The sequence below is a fragment of the Sturnus vulgaris genome, chromosome 10 (genome assembly GCF_052056855.1).
Source record: "Sturnus vulgaris isolate bStuVul1 chromosome 10, bStuVul1.hap1, whole genome shotgun sequence".
NCBI classification, from domain to species: domain Eukaryota; kingdom Metazoa; phylum Chordata; class Aves; order Passeriformes; family Sturnidae; genus Sturnus; species Sturnus vulgaris.
The window spans coordinates 21,357,581-21,376,842 of record NC_142252.1 but is presented as its reverse complement, the minus strand read 5'-3'; the positions used below and the strand labels follow the sequence as shown (position 1 = coordinate 21,376,842).

The following is a 19,262-nucleotide window of genomic DNA, read 5'->3' as shown; positions in this document are numbered from 1 at the left end:
AGGCAGCTGTATCTGTGTTATCTCCGGGCTGGGATTGCCTTTCCCAGGCACAGCCCCTGGCTCGCACAGAAATGTTTCTTGTTTAGGCAAGAGGAACAGAAAGCACAGTGAGGGGTGTCCTTGTTGATAAGGGATGTGTTGAGCTAAGCAAGCCTGGCGTTTCCATGGGCCAGCTCTGACATCGAGTGGATGAAGGTGGCTCTGCCAAATTTGTGCTTAACCAGACCTGGATGACCCCAGACTGGGGCTGAAACCTGGCAGCTCATTAAAGGATGATCCACGTATATAAACAGGGATTTATCATCAGTGAAAGTTCCAGGATCGAGCATCAGTGGCAGGTGGGAATGGGACATGCCCTGTGACCCTGGCACTCTAAATTTGAGAGGGCTAAAGTGGAAAAGGTTTGGGATGGCTGTAGAGAAATCTGGTTTTCCAGAAATCTGTGTTTTCTGTGTGTAGAAGTTGGTGGACTCACCTGGTGGGACCTGGTTTTAGAGGAGAGCTCGTGGTGGTGATAAGGAGAGAGTGCCCAGGGACACCCCAGGTCCTTAGGGACACCCAAAGGATCACAGTTACTTGTCAGGACCAAACCAGGAACTGGTTGCTAGCACTTATTAGGAACAAATCACCTCAGAAAGAGGCAGAGTGAGTCCCAAACTTTGGAGATGGATTTTCCCATCTCATGTTGCACCTCTGCCTTTTTGCAGTGTCCCCCTGTGAGGCAGTGATGCTGACTGCCCGTGGGCTGGTGGCACAGCAGAGCCTGGCACTCAGCACTTGGACAGAGCACAGACTCCATGCCTAGCCTGTCGTGATTTTCCTTTTATTTTTTTGCTATAAAGCAGCAGTGATCTGGACAGGGCTCCTCCTGCTGAGCTGTGACATACCCTGTGCTGATCAGTTAATCTCTGCCTGCTTCGCTTTTTGCTGGGTGTTACAGCCTTGTGAGGGCTTTGGGAGAATTAATGGCTATAAACAGCTTTGATGAGTGCTACAATTGAAGACAAATTGCAAGTCCAAGGAATTGCAACTGACCAGCTGGGGAATGTATTGCAGGTTGGTGGTGGCTGTCCCTGAGATGCTGGAGATCAAGGAGAGATGTGTCTGTCAATGCCTCTGGGAGTGAGGAGGTTGTCCCCTCTGTCCTGGGAGGGGACAATGTCATGCCCACATCACTATAGCAGAAGGGGTGTTGCTCAAAACTATCCTCCACCTGACAATTATGCTTATTTTTAGCTTTCTATGAATTTTCTCTGGTCAGAAGATCACAGGTCACCATCACTGCTTGCTTTCAAGACAGTGACAGCAAGAAAATACTAATGAACTCTTCATTCCCCAAGTATTTCCTTCTATTTTGGGCAGTTAAATAAGACTCAGACTGCAATTAGTCAGCCCAGTCTTTCTCATGCCCTGACCCTGGGTTTAAACAAGGGCCACTGTGCTGTCTCATTAAAGATCCACAGAGACATTTCTTATCATAAGGAAGTATAAGAAAACACTAGTTTATTTAACAAATGTGTTTTTACACTGACCTTCCTGTAATTTGCATTCAGACCATCCTATAAAATGCCAAGAAGGTTCTTAATGGCAATAATACAGAAATCATAAACCAAGAGGAGCCAGGGATGTTGGCCATTTCTCCCCCAAGACTGTTAGTTAATCTGTAGTGTGGATATTTGTGTTGGATTGTGGTTGTTTATTTGCTGCTCTGTGTAAAGAGGCTTTTTCCCTTCTGCTGCTGCCGCCATTCTGCCCTTTCAGAAAGAAATTCTGGTAAGTTCTCCCCTCTGCCCCCCCTTCTATCTCCGTATTTTAGACTAACTGGAGGCAAGAATTGATGTTGTTATGAAGATTTCTTTAATGGGGTGAAACTTCTCATTTCTATCCTGAATAATTTATGGCCAGCTCATTCCCACTAGTTCTAACTAGGAGTTGTTAGCCTAATTACTTTCTTTTCCTGCTGTGATATTCCTTATTTACTTATAAACAGCAGTTGTATCCTCTCTCAACCTGCCTTTTTTTCAGCTAAGTAAGCCAAAATTGTCTAATCTCATAAAGTTGTGCTCTCTTATTTCAGGTAAAAAATTATTAAATCCATAAACCAAGACCCAGTCAGGATCCTGATCACCTGTCCCAGTTGATCTTTGCTCAGTAGGTGAAATGCTGCTGTGTGGGGCTGCTGAGCAAATCTCCATGGATTTTAACATGATCATAACCTCCCCTGCCAAATGTGTTTGTAAAGTCATACAGAGGAGCTTGATAAATAAACTGATTTTTAACTGGGGGTTATTTATGTATAGCCACAGAAAAGAAGGTTTGACTGTTAAATTGACCAACTGGTCTAGGGGAAATAGGGGGTTGGAATCAGATGGTCTTTAAGGTCCCTTCCAACCCAAAACATTTGATGGTTCTGTGATTATCTGCAGAGCAGTTGCAGAGAAGAGCCATCTGCATTCCTGATGTCCAAGTCTGACATTCAAAGGCTAGGGGTCTTTCAGGTGGCATTTCTGCTTAATTGTCACTGATGAAACTAATTTACAGCAAATTATATGAAATGGGAGTGAATTTTCTGAGAGCTACTTCTCTGGTGCCTTTCACAGAAGGCAATTCCACCAGAAAAAATAGGGTTTTTCCTTGGCTGCCTCATCAAATCCCTTTACCAAATCTTCTTAGCTGTGTCATGAGGTGTCCGTGTTGCAAAGTTTAGGGTTTTCACATCTTTTCCTGGGGCTTAGAGCAGGGTGTTGTTAGCATGACTGTGCACACGAACCACATCCATTGCTGGATTCCCCTGTTTTCTCTCCTGGATTATCTGCATTTCATATTTGAAGGCTATAAATGAATCATTTCAGAAAAGAGAATGCAGCTAGAACTCAGGGAGAGCATGTATTTGGCATCCATCTCAGATGTGTGAGATCTGTGCCAAATCTGCTGCTCTCTTTTGGTGCACAAGACAACGTCCCCAGTTTTGTAGCAGGCAGCAGCTACCCACTGAGCACTTCAGAAATCTGATCTGTTTTCTTCTGGAAATGTGATGGAGTGTTTGAACTACAAGACTGGGAATGATTTTGAAAAATGGTGCTAGGCAGCCTTGTTTGCTTTCTGAAATCTTCTGAAAACACCAGTTTTAGGAAAACTAACCGCAACCTCAGCAGAAGGATTAATTCATCTGTTTTCTTAAGGAAAAATAATTACTACGGATCTTTCAAAGCTCCCAAGGAGTCGCCAGGGAAGTCTTCCCCAGAGCTGTTGTCTGTGACAGCCAATCTGGCTGTGATGCTGTAAAATCAATCATCCCTCTTGGCCAGGGCAGCGAGCAGGAGGAGACACCTCTGCGCTGGCATCTGGAGACTCAAAGGTGCTGCTGAGATTCTCCTTTTGCAGAATGTGTTGAGAGATGCAGCATCTGCCATGGCTGGTGCTGACGAATGCATATGAGGGAGATGGTTTTAATTTAAACTATTCCAGTTCTTCATTGCTAGGGATGCAGAATGGCCCAGAGGGAAGCGCTGGTGGTGGTCCCTGGAGCCTGGCACTGGGAGAGGGTGGGAAATGAAGCATTTTACATCTAAGTGAAACCACTGGGAAAACTGAACCAGCGCTGGCAAAGGGCAGCAGGGGAAGAATCTGGAGAAAAGCCTTGCAGGAAAGCTGCGAGCACACGAGGGGGTTGGAGCTGGGGTTTCAGAGAGCTCAGAGACAGCACAGAGCTCTGCAGGGGGAGCGAGATGGTCCCAGCACTGGAGCATCCCCGACGGCTCCTGGCAGGGATGCCTGGTGGGACTTTAATAGCTATCAGCATGCTGCTGGAAAATACTAGCTCTCCTGGGAGGAGAGCCCCAGGCGAGTGGTAGAAATAGGAAGAAAAATAGGAAGAAAGATAAAAGGGATAGAGAGGCAGCAGAGCTGGGCTAGGTGGCTGAGCATCAGAACGCTCGGCTCACCTCTACCTGCTCTGCTCCAGGGCGGGTGGGATGGATCCTTGGCAGGGAATGCCTGTCTTGAGTTGCTTTCCCAGTGAACAAGACATTTTTCATTTCACATTTCCACAGGAAAATGTCAGTTCCAGAGAAAAAAAAAGAAAAAGTGATTGTTGTTTTTATTGTTATCTGCTGTCAGTTCTTCCTTCAGGCTCTCACTTTTCTCACTGTAAGCTCTCCAGGCAGGGATTTATCCACCACTTTCAAATGACTGGCATGAAGGTACCATGCCAGCAGAAATAAATATCCATACTGATAGGAGTTAATATCTTACTTAGATATTTTCCTTTTGGAATGAAATGGAAAAACTGGACAACCAAAATTCAAATAGCTTTTGTATTCTTTTGAAACCTCTTTTTAATTGCTTGGATTCAAATTTTTTGGAGGGGAAGCATATTTTTTCTACCAAAAACCTGTAAGCAAGGATTTTTCTTCAGGCATATCTTGTCATGTGAATTTTATCAGCTCTCCAGACAAATGAAAAGGTCAGGTAAGTGACAGTGGAGGTGGGAGTGACTCTTTTGTTCAAGAAGATCTTGTCTTTACAGATTTTAAGATATTTCTGGCTTTGAAGAAGACCTCACACATTTCTTTTTCCCAGCCTGTGGCTTTTTGCTTGTCAAGAGGTTCTGGACATTGAAGATGTTTGGCCTCTAAACCTCAAGGAAAATCAAAGTTCCTGCAGCCAGGAGAAAAGAGATTTCAGCTCCTCTCTGAGGTACTTGCAAACCCATCGTGTTACTCCCTCTAAGTTTTCGTTCAAAGCCCTTGAAAATCAATTGTTCCATGAGCAGACAAGCCGGCAGCTTGTGCTCTGCCTGGTTACTTGGGTCCTCTGTCCTGCCCTGCCACCTCTCCTTGCCCAGGTCCCCATGGGTCCCCAGTGCTCCCATCGTGTCCCCAGTGCCATCAGAGACCTCAGGCAGGAGGTGCTCTTGCCTCTCTCCATTTCCTTGCCTGTGCCCTCACTTTCTTGAAACCTGAGCAAATGCAGCCCTCTGAGAGCATCACTGCCATGCCAAATGTGGAACAATGCTGGAAAATGGGTGCAAAACCTGTTAGAAGAGTGGTGGGAGGGGGGCAGGCCAGGCAGGGGGATACACCAGAGGACCTTTGCCTCTGTCAGGGGGGACAGCCACTGTTTCCTTCCCTTGCAGAGCACAGCACAGCCATTCCCAAGCACAGACTTCCCCCTCTGAGATCCCCCATGCATCCCTGTCCCCACTCTGCTCCCCAAGGGCTTGGGGTCGCCTTTGTAGTGAGTTTGTTCAATGATTAGCAGGGAATCGGGGGGGTTATACTGTTTGTGTTGGCATCTGCTGTTTTGTGGGGGAAGAAAGGTTTAACTGTGCAGGTGATGGATTGAGGTGATAAGTGCTGACTTCAAAAGCTGCTCCCACTCTGGTGGTGTGGAGTTACTCCTGCAGGATCCACTTTCATGGCATGGCTGTTTAACTAGAGCTGGATGATGGTGTTGGAAGCCTGCCCACCACATCCCCTGGCCTCTCTGGATAAGACCCCACTGAGCCAAAGCCTGACCTGGTCCTCCTGGGCATTTTGGAATCAAAGCACAGCTGGGACCTGATCACAAAGGCAGAGCATACCCCAGTTTTGGGCAGAGCAGAGAGATGTACAGACATATATAGGCACTTCAGTGGCTCACACTGTTCTCTGAGCAGACCTTGGAGGAGCAGGACTGTTCCTCATTCGTTGAAATGCAGCCATCAGCACAGTGAGTGATTTCTTGGCAGGATATCAAATATTGCTGAGGCCATGGAAATCAAACTCTTCCACTACCACAAAGACTTTAAAATTTCAGGATACCCATCCCATCCCTGCTGCCTATGTCCATCACTGGTGGATCTTGGTGGTCCCACTACCTCCAAAACCTTGTTCAGATGTTGCAGTGGTGGAGCCCAGCCCAGCTGGGCACACACATCTGGGGCAATGGCCCCACAGCTCTGACAGTGTCCCAGCTGTGCCTGTCCTCGAATGGACCTTGAGTGGACCTGCAGGAACCTGAACAGGTCCCAAGGACCGACGCTGCTTGGTCTAAAGCTGTTGAGCATCCTACAGGAGGGTGTTGGGACATGGATAAACCACAGCCACAGCCTGCTTTGCCCAATGCTCTTCAGTCCTGGCTCTGTGAGCAGCAGAGCCTGTGGCACCCTCTCCTTCACCATTCAACAGCTGCAGATTCACTGTTCACATGGAATCAGAGAATAGTTCGGGTTTGAAGAGACTTTAAAGCTCATCCAGTTCCAGCCCCCTGCCATGGGCAGGGACACTTTCCACTATTCCAGGTTTCTCCAAGCCCCATCCAACCCAGCCTTGGACACTGCCAGGGATCCAGGGGCAGCCACAGCTTCTCTGGGCATCCTGTACCAGGGCCTCCCAACCCTCACTGGGAAGAACTTCTTCCCAATATCTAATATAAATCTACCCTCCTCCAGCTTAAAGCCTTTCTGCTTTATCATCACTTAGAGTCTGCAAATGGAAATTAAAAGGCCTCTGAAGGAGTCTGTAAGTAATTTCTAATGATCCTTCCCAGGACATTTTATGAAATGAAAGACCCCTGTTCTCTGTCTGCAGTTAACCAAGGTCCTCTGGAACCAGGAGAATATTTTAAGAACAATGTTACTTTGCAGCAGCTGATAGCTAATGAATTCCCAATTCATATCTCACAGTAGGTTTAGAAGAAAAGAAAAATCCATTTTCCTCACAGCTGTAATGTATTTTCCAGTCACTTGTGGAACAGATTGTGCTCAGACCTGCAGCAGTGTGAAAAAAGCAAAACTAGAGTTTGGCTACTTTGTGTCCAGGGTCCTTAATCTTCTCCATGCTCTAATTGCATTAAAAGTGTGCATTTCAGAGGCTGCCAGAGCCTCCATTTTCATATTACTTTGTTGGGTGCCCTCCTCATTTCTTCTTATTCTGTTTTTGCTAAGTGCCTGCAAAACAAATTACAGCAAATATTCCCTCATCAGGCAATGCTTCTTAATTCACAGTGCATTTTAGTTTGTACGTGTTGATGCATCCATCTAAATTGTGCTGGCAGAGACCTTGAAGGGAGTCATTAGGAAATTTCATCTGTTTGGAGATCAGCTTTCATTTGTCCTGGTTCTTCTGATTCAGGATCAAAGGAGAGATGCACGAGAGTAAAATCATAGAATCCTAGAGGGGTTTGGGTTGGAAGGGACCTTCAAGATCATTTTGTTCCAGCCACTTACAGGGACACTTTCCACTGGACCAGGTTGCTCCAAGCCCTGTCCAATCCAGCCTTGGACACTTCCAGGGATCCAGGGGCAGCCACAGCTTCTCTGGGCACCCTGTGCCAGGGCTCACCACCCTCACAGGGAAGAATTTCTTTCATCTCTTTCATGAAATTATGGTATTTTGGATACCCCTACTGTGAACAAAAGCTGGTGGTCAATTATTTCCCATAACAAAGTCAAGGGGATTTCTTGATGGATCTTCCCTGACTTTGGGGAACCAGAAGCTCCTGGCTGGATGTGATGGTGTTTGCTGGACACAGCTCCCCCTGCATGGCCACGGATCTGTGTGAGGAAGCCTCAGCATCACTTTGGGGTGGGCAGAAACAAGAATTTGTCCTCTGCAGAGCCAATGAGTGCTGCCCTCGAGGCTGCTGCCCGCCAGCCAGGGCTGCTTGTTGTCACTGTCATGTGAAAATCTTGGTCCTGGGGCTGTGAACAAACAGCAGGGATGCAAAAACTGCCTCAGCAGGTGATGAAGCATCTTCTGGCATCTGTGCTCCCCTTTGGGCAGCAGCTGGCACAGAATGTCAGCAGGTCTGTGCTGGAGAGGTGGCAAACAGAACTGGTGTGACCTGATTGCGGCTTTTTCAAGGCATTTAGTCTGCCAGACAGGACAACAAAATCCCCATGCATTATTCTGGCTGGGTATTTGAGTCTAGCAGACAGCCAGGATGTAGCTGGAGTCAGGGCAGCCTCTCTGGGTCACAATTCTTTCCTTTCCTCCTCTGTGCTCCCAGGAGTCACCTTCAGTCCCATATCTGCTGGGTCCTTAAAATACTAATTTCCAGTCATTGAGATAAACTGCTAATGGAAGCAGATATGGGAGAAAATCTTGCAGACCCAGCAAACATTTTACCCAAATCAATGGGTTTTTAAAGAATGTTTTTATTTTGGCTAATCAACCAAGAACTAGTTTGGCAACAATGACCCCCAACTCTTGTTTCTGGAAATCCACTGTTTGCTCCTGGCCTGTACTAAGTGTGCACTTCCACATACATGTAATAACTTTGAGCAGCTACTTGAGCAAGTGATTTGGAGCATCCCATCAGCCTATTCTCAGTGAGCTTTTTTCTCAGATCAGGACTACAAGTTTCCAACTTCACTTGGGATCTAGCTTTCCTAAATCATCTCTTCCAGATGATTCCATGTTTTTAAAGGCTTGGCATGGGGTAGTTGTGGTTCTGCCTGTGTCAGCCAGGGCTGTCACAGCCAATAGACTCACACCTCATGATGTGGATGCTGACTTGCATCCCAGCTCTGCTTCTCACTTGCCTGTTTGGTTGCTGTTTTGCATCTCCAGTGAATCACAGTGTGGTCACATTGCTGGTATGGTCTTCAAGCATTTTAGCTTCAATTTTTGGTCTTCTGGCTACTGTAAATAGTACCTAAATGGTGACATTAATGCACTGCCTTCCAAAGGAGCAAAGGAGGAATCTGAAAGTACAAGTGGATGTGAATGTGCATGAGCATGCTAACATGTTGATTCTTGAAGTTCATTGAGAAAAATACCCAGGGAAATGTAAAATTGGTAAAATTGGTTATGGATAAGGAATGCAGCTGAATTGTGCACCAGCCAGAATGTTGTGCAACAGCTGGGCCAGCAGCTCTTATCCATAATCTTGAATTCACCTTAGAACTTTTAATTACTCAACTCAGATTTCCGATTACTTTCAAGACTGTGTGACAGAGCATAAAATAATCCTGATTCCCACAATCCAGCCTGGACCTTCAGCCCCTGGCTGCTGCTGCACACCCAGGCTGGAGCTGGGCCATTTGGGTCATGTCCTGCCTGCAGTGGGGGGTCCTGGGCAGAACACAGCTACAGCTATTTGGGGCAAAATATGATATTCTGCCTTGATCTTTCCCCTGTGCAGCTCAGATGGAGTTTGCTGCTGTATTTCCATTTTGGAAGCGAGCTCTCCTGTTATCACTCCCTGGCATGAGCAATGGATCTGATACGTTGTCACACCCTGGGGAAGTTTTATGAAAAATCAGTGCAGCATTGCTTAACCTCTGCTTCCAAGTCCAGATAAACACTCGTGCAGCGAATTTCAAATTAAAGGAATCAACCACAGAGCTGTCCCAGGTATTGGGAAAATAATTGGGTAAATTGCTGCCTCCTGTGGGTTGCCCACTGCAGCTCTCCAAGTGCATTGCTGGGGTATTATTCCCTCCAGCACTTCAGCAAGAGCTCATGGGGTGTTTGTGACCAGTTCACCACCACCTTGCTTCATTTGCAGCCCAGACCAAGGGTGATATGATGCTGCAGCAGCCCTTGGGTTTCAGCAAGACATTTCCCTGCAAACAGGAATGTCAAAAATGGGCAAACTGGGAATGACTTTGATTGCACCCCGTGTTCACTCTTTCAGTCCAATCCTGGCCTAATGGCAGCACTGATTCTGACTCCTATCTTCCCTCACATCACTGAGCAACAGTGCTGGATGTAGCCACCCTGGAAGACTCATTTTTTGAGCTCATATCTCTAAGGTCTATTTGTAGAACTATCTTGAAAGGGCTGGCACAGGAGTACCATTTGTTTTAAAGGGAATTGGGCATCCCAGCTGCTCCTGGGACTCAGCAAAGCTCAGGACAGCACACATAAACACTCCTTTAATCATAACGCTTTTTACTTGGCTGTGTGTAATACAAATCACCCAGAGGAATCGGGCAAGCAACAGCAGCAGCAGCTTGACCTGCAAGCAAAAACCTCCCCAGAGGTTTCTTTCTGCACTGGTCCAGCAATCCCACCCTGGCAAAGAGCATCAGAGCTGAGGCAGGGAGACACCTCTGCCAATGGCACTGGCAGACAAGATCCCCAAAATACACTGGAGCAAAAGACCAGGGTTTTGTCTGGTTCCTGGTTTCATGGGCTTTGATTTTTTTTTATTTTTTTATTTTTTTTTTTTTTTGTTACTGGGCTGATGTGGGAAACAGGCTCCCTGCTAAAGGTGAGCAGGAAAGTCACAGCTTAATGCACAATCTCTACAGTTTACTCTCCCAACAGATAATTCTGCACCTGCAAAAACATTGTTTGTTTCGTGCCTCTTTATTGTGTTTGGGGGAGAGAGGAAAAGAGCCCTCCTGATCTTTCCAGGGTGGATTTGAAGGTCAGAAGTCACTGAGGATAAGCAGATTTCCTCTCCCTGCTAACCTCCAAGGACCATCCAGCTCATCCCAGCCCCTGGTGCTCAGGATTGACACCAAATACTCAGTTACATTTCTGTGGCTGCAGTGTGTGATTATGGAGATATCCTAATGGAGTTTGGAATTTGAGTACTCAGTGCAAGCTCAGATGGGGGGCAGCACTGTCAGCACCTGCTGCTGACCCCTGTCTCCTGAGGGGCACTTTCCCTGGGAATTATCCATATTTATAGAGATACAGACAATTTTTCCTGCCATGGGCTTCAGGCTCCTCACCCCAGTTCAGCTGCCCCTTGCTGCCCACCCACAGGCTCTGCAAGTTATTCCTGCCAGCCCCACACTGTGCCCCATTGCACTGGGGACATGGGGAGGGTCTTTACACGCTGGGGGTCTCACATGGCAGGCTGGAGCAGGAGGAAGAGCCCTGGAGCAGCTGCTGGGGCAGAAGCACAGAGGCTTTATGGCTCCCAGCCTGTTGTGTCAGCAAAACCATCCCTATCTCAGGACCCTTATCTGCCAACAGTGTAAATAATTTCTAAATGAGCTGGAAGGAGGAAGACTGATGAATGCAGTTTTGCTGGAAAATGTTATCAGGTTGGGAACAGGGAAGGCTGAACACTCCCTTATCTGTCCTGGACTAGTAGTGGGGGATAACTGGGGTCTCCCCAGCCTTACTCTGTGGCAGCATAGGTCCTAGAAGCATTTTATTCTTCTGTATCAAACTGAAGAGTTTTAGCCATTTGCTTTCAATTCTGCTGTTTGTGCACTTTGCTGTGTTTATTATTCAGTGCCTTCTGTCCTCTCCCTGTCCCCTGTGCCAGCGATTAAGAAGATGCTGATGCTGTTGTGGGCTTTGGCACCTGGAGGTTGGGCCCAGAGTATCCTGTTGGTGGGCAGGGAACATCAGTGTAGTGATTGAGCCACAGTGTCCACTGAAAAAATCTCCTGTTGTCCCATGCTCCCATCTAAAATCCCTACTAAACCCCAGCAAAAACAATACAACGAATCTGAAGCTTAAATCATGTTTTAATGCTTGCTGGGATGGGGTGTTTGAACTGCCTTGATACTTAAGCTATATAATTTTTAAAAAATAAATTTATTAATAATCCATTAAAGCATTTCTCTCTTAATTTCTCATTCTAATCCAGAATGGATGGACAGCAATGGAAAAGTCTTTCCCGGCTGTTGGCTCCTTTTGTGAGTTTATTTATGCTCAGACCAAAGGGATTCATGTACAAAATGCTGCTCAGGGAAGTTTCCAGGCCCAGAGTGGTCACAGAAACCTCCTTGGAATCAATCCCTCAATCTCCTCCGTGAAGACTTCATGGGATCCAGCTGCATCCAATTTGGGGGATGTTACAGCCACTGTCCCAGTTATCCCAGGCCACTTCTCCCACCCAGCATTGCTCCAGGGTGAGTTAGGGCTCAAACAGCAGCCAAGTGCCAGCAGTGCCAAGGCAAGCCTAAAAGGAGCTTGATGCCAGCACCTTGCCAAAAATGCACATCCCACGGGAATTGAATTATTCCTGTGTCTGCAGGGCAGCTATAGGATGGTGTTGACATGAATCCCTGCCAAGCCCCACCAGGACAGCCCCAGAGCCCTTCAATAGTGGATAAATAAAATAGATACCAGTGTAGAGTGTATGTAAATATTATACTCACATGAATACAAAATGAGGAGGTAACTTGATCCCTTCTGAGCTGCCCAATAAGGACCCTTTGCTTTGTTTTTGTAAAAAGAAACAATTGCTTCTTACTTTTGTCTATATTTGGTGTCATCAGATCCCTCCACCACTGAAGCTCATTTCCTGCTGCTGGGTACATCCAAGCTATTATTGAGTATTTATTTTTCCACGGGCCTCTCTGTTTCTAATTACTTTGTGCTGATATTATGTGACAATGTTGAGTCTGCACCTCCTTTAATACCTGCCACATGCTGAGTATATTGTAAACAATAAATTTTTCAGCTATTTCCTGCTATTATTTACCTCTTTATTTCTGATCTTACTATTTCTGGATATTTAACGAAACTGTTTTCTGATGGGGTTATTGGAGGGCAAACAGACAGAAAGCATACAGTTAAATTAGAAGAAACTTTACTAGTGATACTTTAAATTGGTGAAATCTTGTGGGATTTGTTGCTCTTTTCTTAATGGAAGACAGTGAGAGTTTTGCTGCAGCAAAAGTGATAAAAGACTGGCGGTGCAGGAAAATAATATCTCTCTATGCTCACACATAAATAGCCTATGTGGTGCTGCTACTGCTGCTCTGGCAACAGCCACTTGTGCTTCAAATCTGTTTCTTCTTATTTGATAGACATAGGAATTTTACACGTGTGGGATGTCTCTCATAAACTGATTTTATTTGGAAGACAGCAGCAAAAACATTTTTTAAGAAATGAAGAGGAAAACTATTGAAAAAGGGAAGGACATATTTGATCTTTCATTTATATATATTTATAAAATATATTTATGTAAGAATCTCGGCTGTATTAAAGCCTTGTAAGAGTTATGGTGCCATTGCCCTCCTGAGCTGGCAGGTGCTGGCCCTGCCCCATCTGCTGTGCCACCAGTGCCATTGGCGCTTTGCAATGATGATTCCTCTTCCCAAATTAAACCTCTGGCTTGATGGACCGGGGCTCTCAGCTGGGTGGAGGCAAAGTGGTGCTCCTGGAGCACTCACTCCTGCTGGGTTTTGTACTTAGCCCTTCTGGAAATCCTAAAACAGCCTGAGCATCATCTGAGCCTGGGGCGTTTCTGTGGCCACCAAACTTGGCAGCAGCTCCTGTCACCTGTGCAGTCTCCATGCTGTGGGTGCATTATTTTTCTCAACAGCTTCATCCCGTGGCTGACACAGGAGCACATCCCTGCAGCTCTGAGGAGAGCCCAGCCCTCCACCGAGCAGGGCTTTTCTGGGCTCTTGTCCAGCACTAAACATGGAAAATTCCAGCAGTCAATCCTGTGCCCGATCCAGCTGTTTGGGATCTTTTAACTTCCAAAACAAACACGAACAAAACTGGTGATTTTACAGCAGATTCTGTTGGAAAGAAACAATTGGCAAAGCAGGTACCTGGCTGAGTTATTGCCCACCTAGAATCACAGAAACACTGACCTCTGGCTTTCAAAACACGTTGCTTCAATTCTAATCTGGGTAATTTGCATACATTTACATTTGAACAATTACAGGCTCTGTTTCCTGCCTGCCACCTGCATCACACCTGGCCACTTCAGCTGCAAAAACACATGAAATTATGAAAGAATCACCATTTTTCTGAAGCGTTGCTTGGAGTCAGCGTCTCATCTGTAGACTCCAGCTAGTTTTCCTTATTAAACAATCATATTGTAAAAGCTCCAATTATATTTAAACCCCCCTTTTGTGGTTTCTGTGCCTGGTGCACATGACCTGGTGCAAGTCCTACTTGCAGAAGAGCTGTAACAGCATCCACACCCATGATGGGCTCTGGGTCTGCCCAGGGGAGCTTGGGCAGCAAAACAAAAACGTCTTGCTGGATCTACAGGAAAATGTTACTAAATTTATTAAGTACTCCAGATCCACAGTTGTTATCAGAATTTTTCAAATTTTAACAATATTTTCAGGCATTGGGAAAAGGAATTCCTGCCCGCCATCCTCACTGCAGTTAAACTCAGGGAGTAATACAAACCTGCAGGAGCACTTGGGTGGTTTTCCTCCAAAGCCAGCTCTGAAACAAGTTACTTTTTCTTGCAATCTCAGGCCTTGTTTTCCTCTCACTGGTGACAATCTGTGTCTACTAGGCTGTACAACCACACACGTGGCTGCCAGCCTGCTTTGAGGGGAAGGATAACAAGGCAGCGTGATCCCATTAGCTCTGATTTCTGTTGGTGCGCGTTCCATTTAATCACAACAGGTTTGTTGTGTCAGTGTGGGGTAAAGGATATATTGTCACATAAAAGCACAGCTCTGAAACACCAGGTGGGGCTGGGTTTTGAAACGGAACTGTCAAGTCAGGCCCTTTCCTTAACTTCATGCAGCAAAGGAAACAGATTAGTTTTAAAAATACTTGCAGCTTTACCACGAAATATGTGGCTTGTTCAACACAGTAGTAATTACTGTAAATGTTTTGTAATAGCATTAGCAACCTTCGGGATGTTCAGAAAAAGACCACCCTTAATTGTTTCTTCACCACTGCCCGGTTTTCCTCCAATGGGAAATTCCAAGGCAGCACTACCCAGTGCCCTAGACTGGGGCAGGACTTGTGATGTTTTATTTCCACTGAAGCATATGAAGTCCAACACATCCTGTCTTCCAGCCAGTTACACACACTGCTCCCTTCCTTTTGCTACCTCTGAAGCAGCAAAATAAAACAACCAGTGAGGCAGACATGGCACAAGTAGCTGTTACTCCACTGCTGCTTCTCTCCCTGGGCCAGAACAGCTGCTCAAGTGCATTGGAAAATGACAAATGATACCCAAAAGTCTGCCGACAAAATTAATTTCCCCTTCTGTAATTCTCATTTAGATTTAGGTAGCAGAAGTGAGTATCATCATTTGACTGCAATGCATTGTTTTGTGCTTTGTCAAGTCTCTAAATTCTCTCCCAGAGGTTTGCCAGCAAAAACAATAATGACATAATTAAAAAAATAAATCATCAGATCATACAATTTAGTGGGCACACTTCAGCCTCAACTACCAGACTTGTTCAAGCACAAAGTTCATTATCAGAGTCTAGATGTATCCCTGGTTTATGATATTGAATTAGTATTGCACTACTTATTCCAGAGTTCACCAGCACACTGTAACCTGAGCAAATACTCTGATTAATCACATACAGGGGACACTACATGGCACTGAAATGCATCTACATGCAAGTTACTGCACGTGTAGTCTCATAAATACTTTTTTTCATAATGAAAACACCAATCTCTTGATATTAAATGAAGAACTAGTTCATAGTTATGGAATTATTTGTTTCAGTAATGAACTCCCCACTTGTACTAGAGAAATACATGTTTTAAAGAAATAATCCCGGAAGTCAAATGCAAGAACTTTAAGATATACCATAAAAAGTGAAAAATCTGTAGATTTTATAGGATTCAAGCACTGTCAGTATTGAAGGACATCTCACTCCTTTCCTTAAGATGTTTTAGCTGGTTGCTGGTAATCAGGTTTGTCTCCATCTCCTTATTTATCCATCTAACATAAACCTATCAAATCTCTGTCCTCCAGTTTGACTTGTGGTTACACACAGGAATACCACAACCAATTAGGGAATGAGGTGTATCACACAGAAAAAAATATTTACCATCTGCAAGCCTATTTTTAAACGAAAATAACTAGAAGTAAACTTGTATTAAATATTTTGCCATTACCTTCACATAAATTTACAGAAGGAGCTGGTACTGGCAGTCACAACAAGCTCTAGAACTATTTGTACCAATATGATTAAAAATTGATTAAACCGTGTACTGCACAAAGGGCTCAGTTTTTTCCTACTGGGATTCTACTGGCACTAACTGAACAGCTGGTTCCTGGCAGTGGAAAGAAAACTGCAAATCAAACATTTCCCGGTGCTGTTTTCTAATTAAAACGTAAGAAAAATACCAGAAAACCAACCGTTCTCTGTCCAACAGGGTACAAGATTTTTATTCACCAATAAGTTAAAGTGTTCTTATAAATAGATGTTCTAGTCTTTTGCACTCTGCACTGAGCATAAAGGCAAGGCTCAGTCATTCCTCAGACTCGGATCCCTCCTCATCCTGGCTGATCTGGAAGTAGCGCAGCTCGTACGTCTCCTTGTCGGAGGCGACGACGCGGAGCCAGTCCCGCAGGTTGTTCTTCTTGAGGTACTTCTTGGTGAGGTATTTCAGGTACCTGAAAAACACCAATTTCACGTTACAACCCCTGCTGCTGTTTGCACTCCAGCCAAGACAATGTCTTGAGCAGGGCAATACCACAGTAATTATACCTAGAAACAGAAAATGTTCACTGCAACAATAAAAAGCGTATTTTCACTACAGATATGTAGGAATTTATTAATCATTTGATTACAGTAAAATGCCAGTAACCAGAAAGCACTGGTAACTGGTTCTAAACTTTGCTCTAACGTAACAGATTCTGCTGCATCTGTATCAGCAAACAAAGGGGGGACACAGGGAAAGATCTGTACCTCTCATCAGTGCACTCAGCTCTTGTGTGTCCTAACAACCTGAAGAGTTTAAGGCTTCATTTGGTTTAAAGAGTTTATTCCCAACAACCCATACCATTATTCATTCATTATAATATAAACAAATAAATAACCAAACAGCCACCCCTGACATTAATTCAGTGTTATTTTAAAGGTCCACCTCCCCCTGATATACTTCTAAGGACCTATATAAAGTATCTCTACTAATATGCTTAGAGTCAACAATAATTAGCAACCAAGCCTTCAGTTTTAAAAACCGATTTTTAAATATCTGATAAAATAAATCCATTACATGTTTCACTAATATTTACAAGTGCTATGAAGGTTAGAGCTAACATCTCTCCAAATATCAGAAGTGCACTAATTGGAATTCACTGTGCAGGCAAGAGCTGAATATTAATGTGCATTCATGGGATATGGTTTAGTAATGGATTTGGCAGGGTCAGGTTTATGGCTGGACTTGACGATTGTGAAGATCTTGCCCAACCTAACTGACTCTTGTTCAATGTTCAACGTCCCACAGTTCAAACCCCACAAACACAACAGAATGAAACCGACACCAACCTTTTAGAAAACTGCTTCTCGGATGTCACTGTGATCTTGTTCTTCAGACGTTCAATGTGAACGGTGTTGCCCAAGTTTCCAGTTTTCCCATTGACCTTAACCTTCTCCTTTAGGAATTGTTCCTGTTTCAACATTAAAGAAATAGAACACTAGGGAATGGCACCCTAGGTATGGACTAGGGAAGGGACCCTAGTCAGGAAGCAACATTAAAAACCAGCATTTACTTATGTCCTGACAGAAGTATTTACAGTGCAAAAATATTTTGCAGCACGTAATTATAAAAAAATAACCCCCGTGCTAAAGCAGAAATTAAGACAGCTCTTTTTATGGATAGATACGAAATATGCTACAAAACTAAGTATTTTTTTTAAATGACACTATTTTAAAGAACAGTTGATGATTTAACTCATTTAGAATGTTGCTTTTCAACTGTAACTCGGTCACTGCACTAAGGCTTTTCTTATACTATGCATCACAAGTACGAGCAAAACCACGACTTACAAAATTCCCAGAATCAAAGATTCCATCTTCCACGGGATGGGTCAGGTCAAGGCAAAACTTCCAGGTTGACTTTTTGGATTTTCGGTCCTTTTGCTAAAACACCAAAGCATTTCTCACCATTAATAAATCGCGCCGTAACAAACTTTTATCCGACCCAAGGGGGGACACACATGGCAGCGGACGCGCCACCTCCCGGCCAGCGCGGCCCACTGCAGCCGGCTCGGCCCGGCCCGGCCCGGCCGCCCCCCACATGAAGCCCTCTCGGGAAAGCCCCGCTCGCATAGGGAAGGCCTCTGGCTCCTCACCAGCCCCGCGTCTCCCCCGGCCAGCCCCGCCGCCGCCTCCCTCCCGCTCTCACCGGCGCCATGATGCTCCCGCCGCGCCGCTCCCGCAGAAAGGAAGTGCGGCCGCCCCCGCCGCGCTTTTATAGCCGTGGTTGTGACGTCACCGCGCCGGCGCGCGGGGCACGCCGGGAGTCGCCGGCGCTCCCGTCAAGATGGCGGCCCCGGGAAGGGAATCCCGTGTGGAATTTCCCGGCGTTATTCCCGCAGGAGGGCACGCGGCCGCACGCCTTCCTCTTCCTCCCGCACCAACCGCAACCCCCCGTCCCCCCACCCCCGGAAGTGACCGCGAAGCCCCCTGGCAGCCCCACCGCGCTCCCGTCACTGTAACCAGCACCAGCTCCCCACAGCACTGACACCTTTATTATTTCTGGAGCAAAACACACACACACGTACAAATCTTTCCCCTGATCGTTTCCACGGTGTTGAGAACAGTAACAGAGCTTCCCAAACAGACACCGGAGCTGCCGCGGCGCCCGGCTCGAGCCGGTTACAGGGTCGGGTTTGTGCCACCAGCAGTAAAAGCCGTGGTGGCCATCGCGGCCCGGGAGCCGCAGCAGCCGGGTTTGCTTACAACACACAGCACAGGACAAAAAGGGTTCTGCGATACAGCAAAGCACAGCAAACATTTCCTTGGAGTTCAGCAAACCAAGTCACTCTCGGATGCCAAATACTGCAGGGCCACAGTGCAGGTGCTGGAGAGCCTCCGACCACCTCGTGCTGAGCTGCCGATCGCTCCAGGATTCACGCCTTCAGAAACATTCCCAGCGGATACTCGAAATATCCTGAACAAGGTCTCTTTATAGCCTGAAGTTTAGTTCTACTGTAACAAACTACATTCTAATTACTCAACCAAAAAAAAAAAAAAAAAAAGAAATAGTGGGATTTATTGAATTTTGAATTCTGTGAGACTGACCTGCAGTAACCATGAGAGTTAGAACTGTCAACAAACTTGACTTCTTTACAGATTATGTAAAATTATCTGTATTGTGAAACTACAGACCGTGCACCGTTTCTGGGTACACTTCAGATTAGAAAAACCTGCAAGAGAAACAATGAACTTCAGCTTAAAAAAAAACAGCCCTGAGAACATGGCTCAACCAGCAAGAGCCCAGTTGAAAAACCACCATTATAAGCAAAAAATTAGAAGGATCTATTGACTTCTCAAAATATTATTTGCCGACATTTGGGGCAGGAAACACTGCAGTCTTTCCAATTGTGTGAAGTAGTAAGAGAAACTCAACAGGAGCCATAAAAAAAGCATTATTTGGAGTGGAAATACCTCTCACCACCTCCCT

At 45.5% G+C, this 19,262-nt stretch overlaps 1 protein-coding gene and 1 long non-coding RNA gene across 4 annotated transcripts in view; one reads left to right on the top strand and one right to left on the bottom strand.

Moving 5' to 3' along the window:
* LOC148222703 (uncharacterized) overlaps window positions 1-12,376 on the top strand; it is a 33,113-nt gene extending 20,737 nt beyond the window's left edge. Inside the window, exons 2-3 of one of the 3 annotated variants that reach the window (XR_015805781.1) lie at window positions 4,582-4,698; window positions 11,545-12,376. This is a non-coding gene — a long non-coding RNA (uncharacterized LOC148222703). Of the gene's footprint in view, window positions 1-4,528; window positions 4,699-9,129 lie in introns of all 3 variants that reach the window. The other 2 variants (XR_015805782.1, XR_015805783.1) reach the window with 2 other exon arrangements.
* A 3,613-nt stretch (window positions 12,377-15,989) lies between these two features.
* Window positions 15,990-18,021, bottom strand: RPL22L1 (ribosomal protein L22 like 1). The gene is made up of 4 exons (XM_014887098.2): window positions 17,982-18,021; window positions 17,624-17,716; window positions 17,123-17,244; window positions 15,990-16,245 (listed from the first exon to the last, which is right to left on the bottom strand). The coding sequence occupies exons 1-4, from the start codon at window positions 17,988-17,990 to the stop codon at window positions 16,101-16,103; spliced, it is 369 nt and encodes a 122-aa protein (XP_014742584.1). The 5' UTR covers window positions 17,991-18,021; the 3' UTR covers window positions 15,990-16,100.
* Between the last annotated feature and the right edge of the window lie 1,241 nt (window positions 18,022-19,262).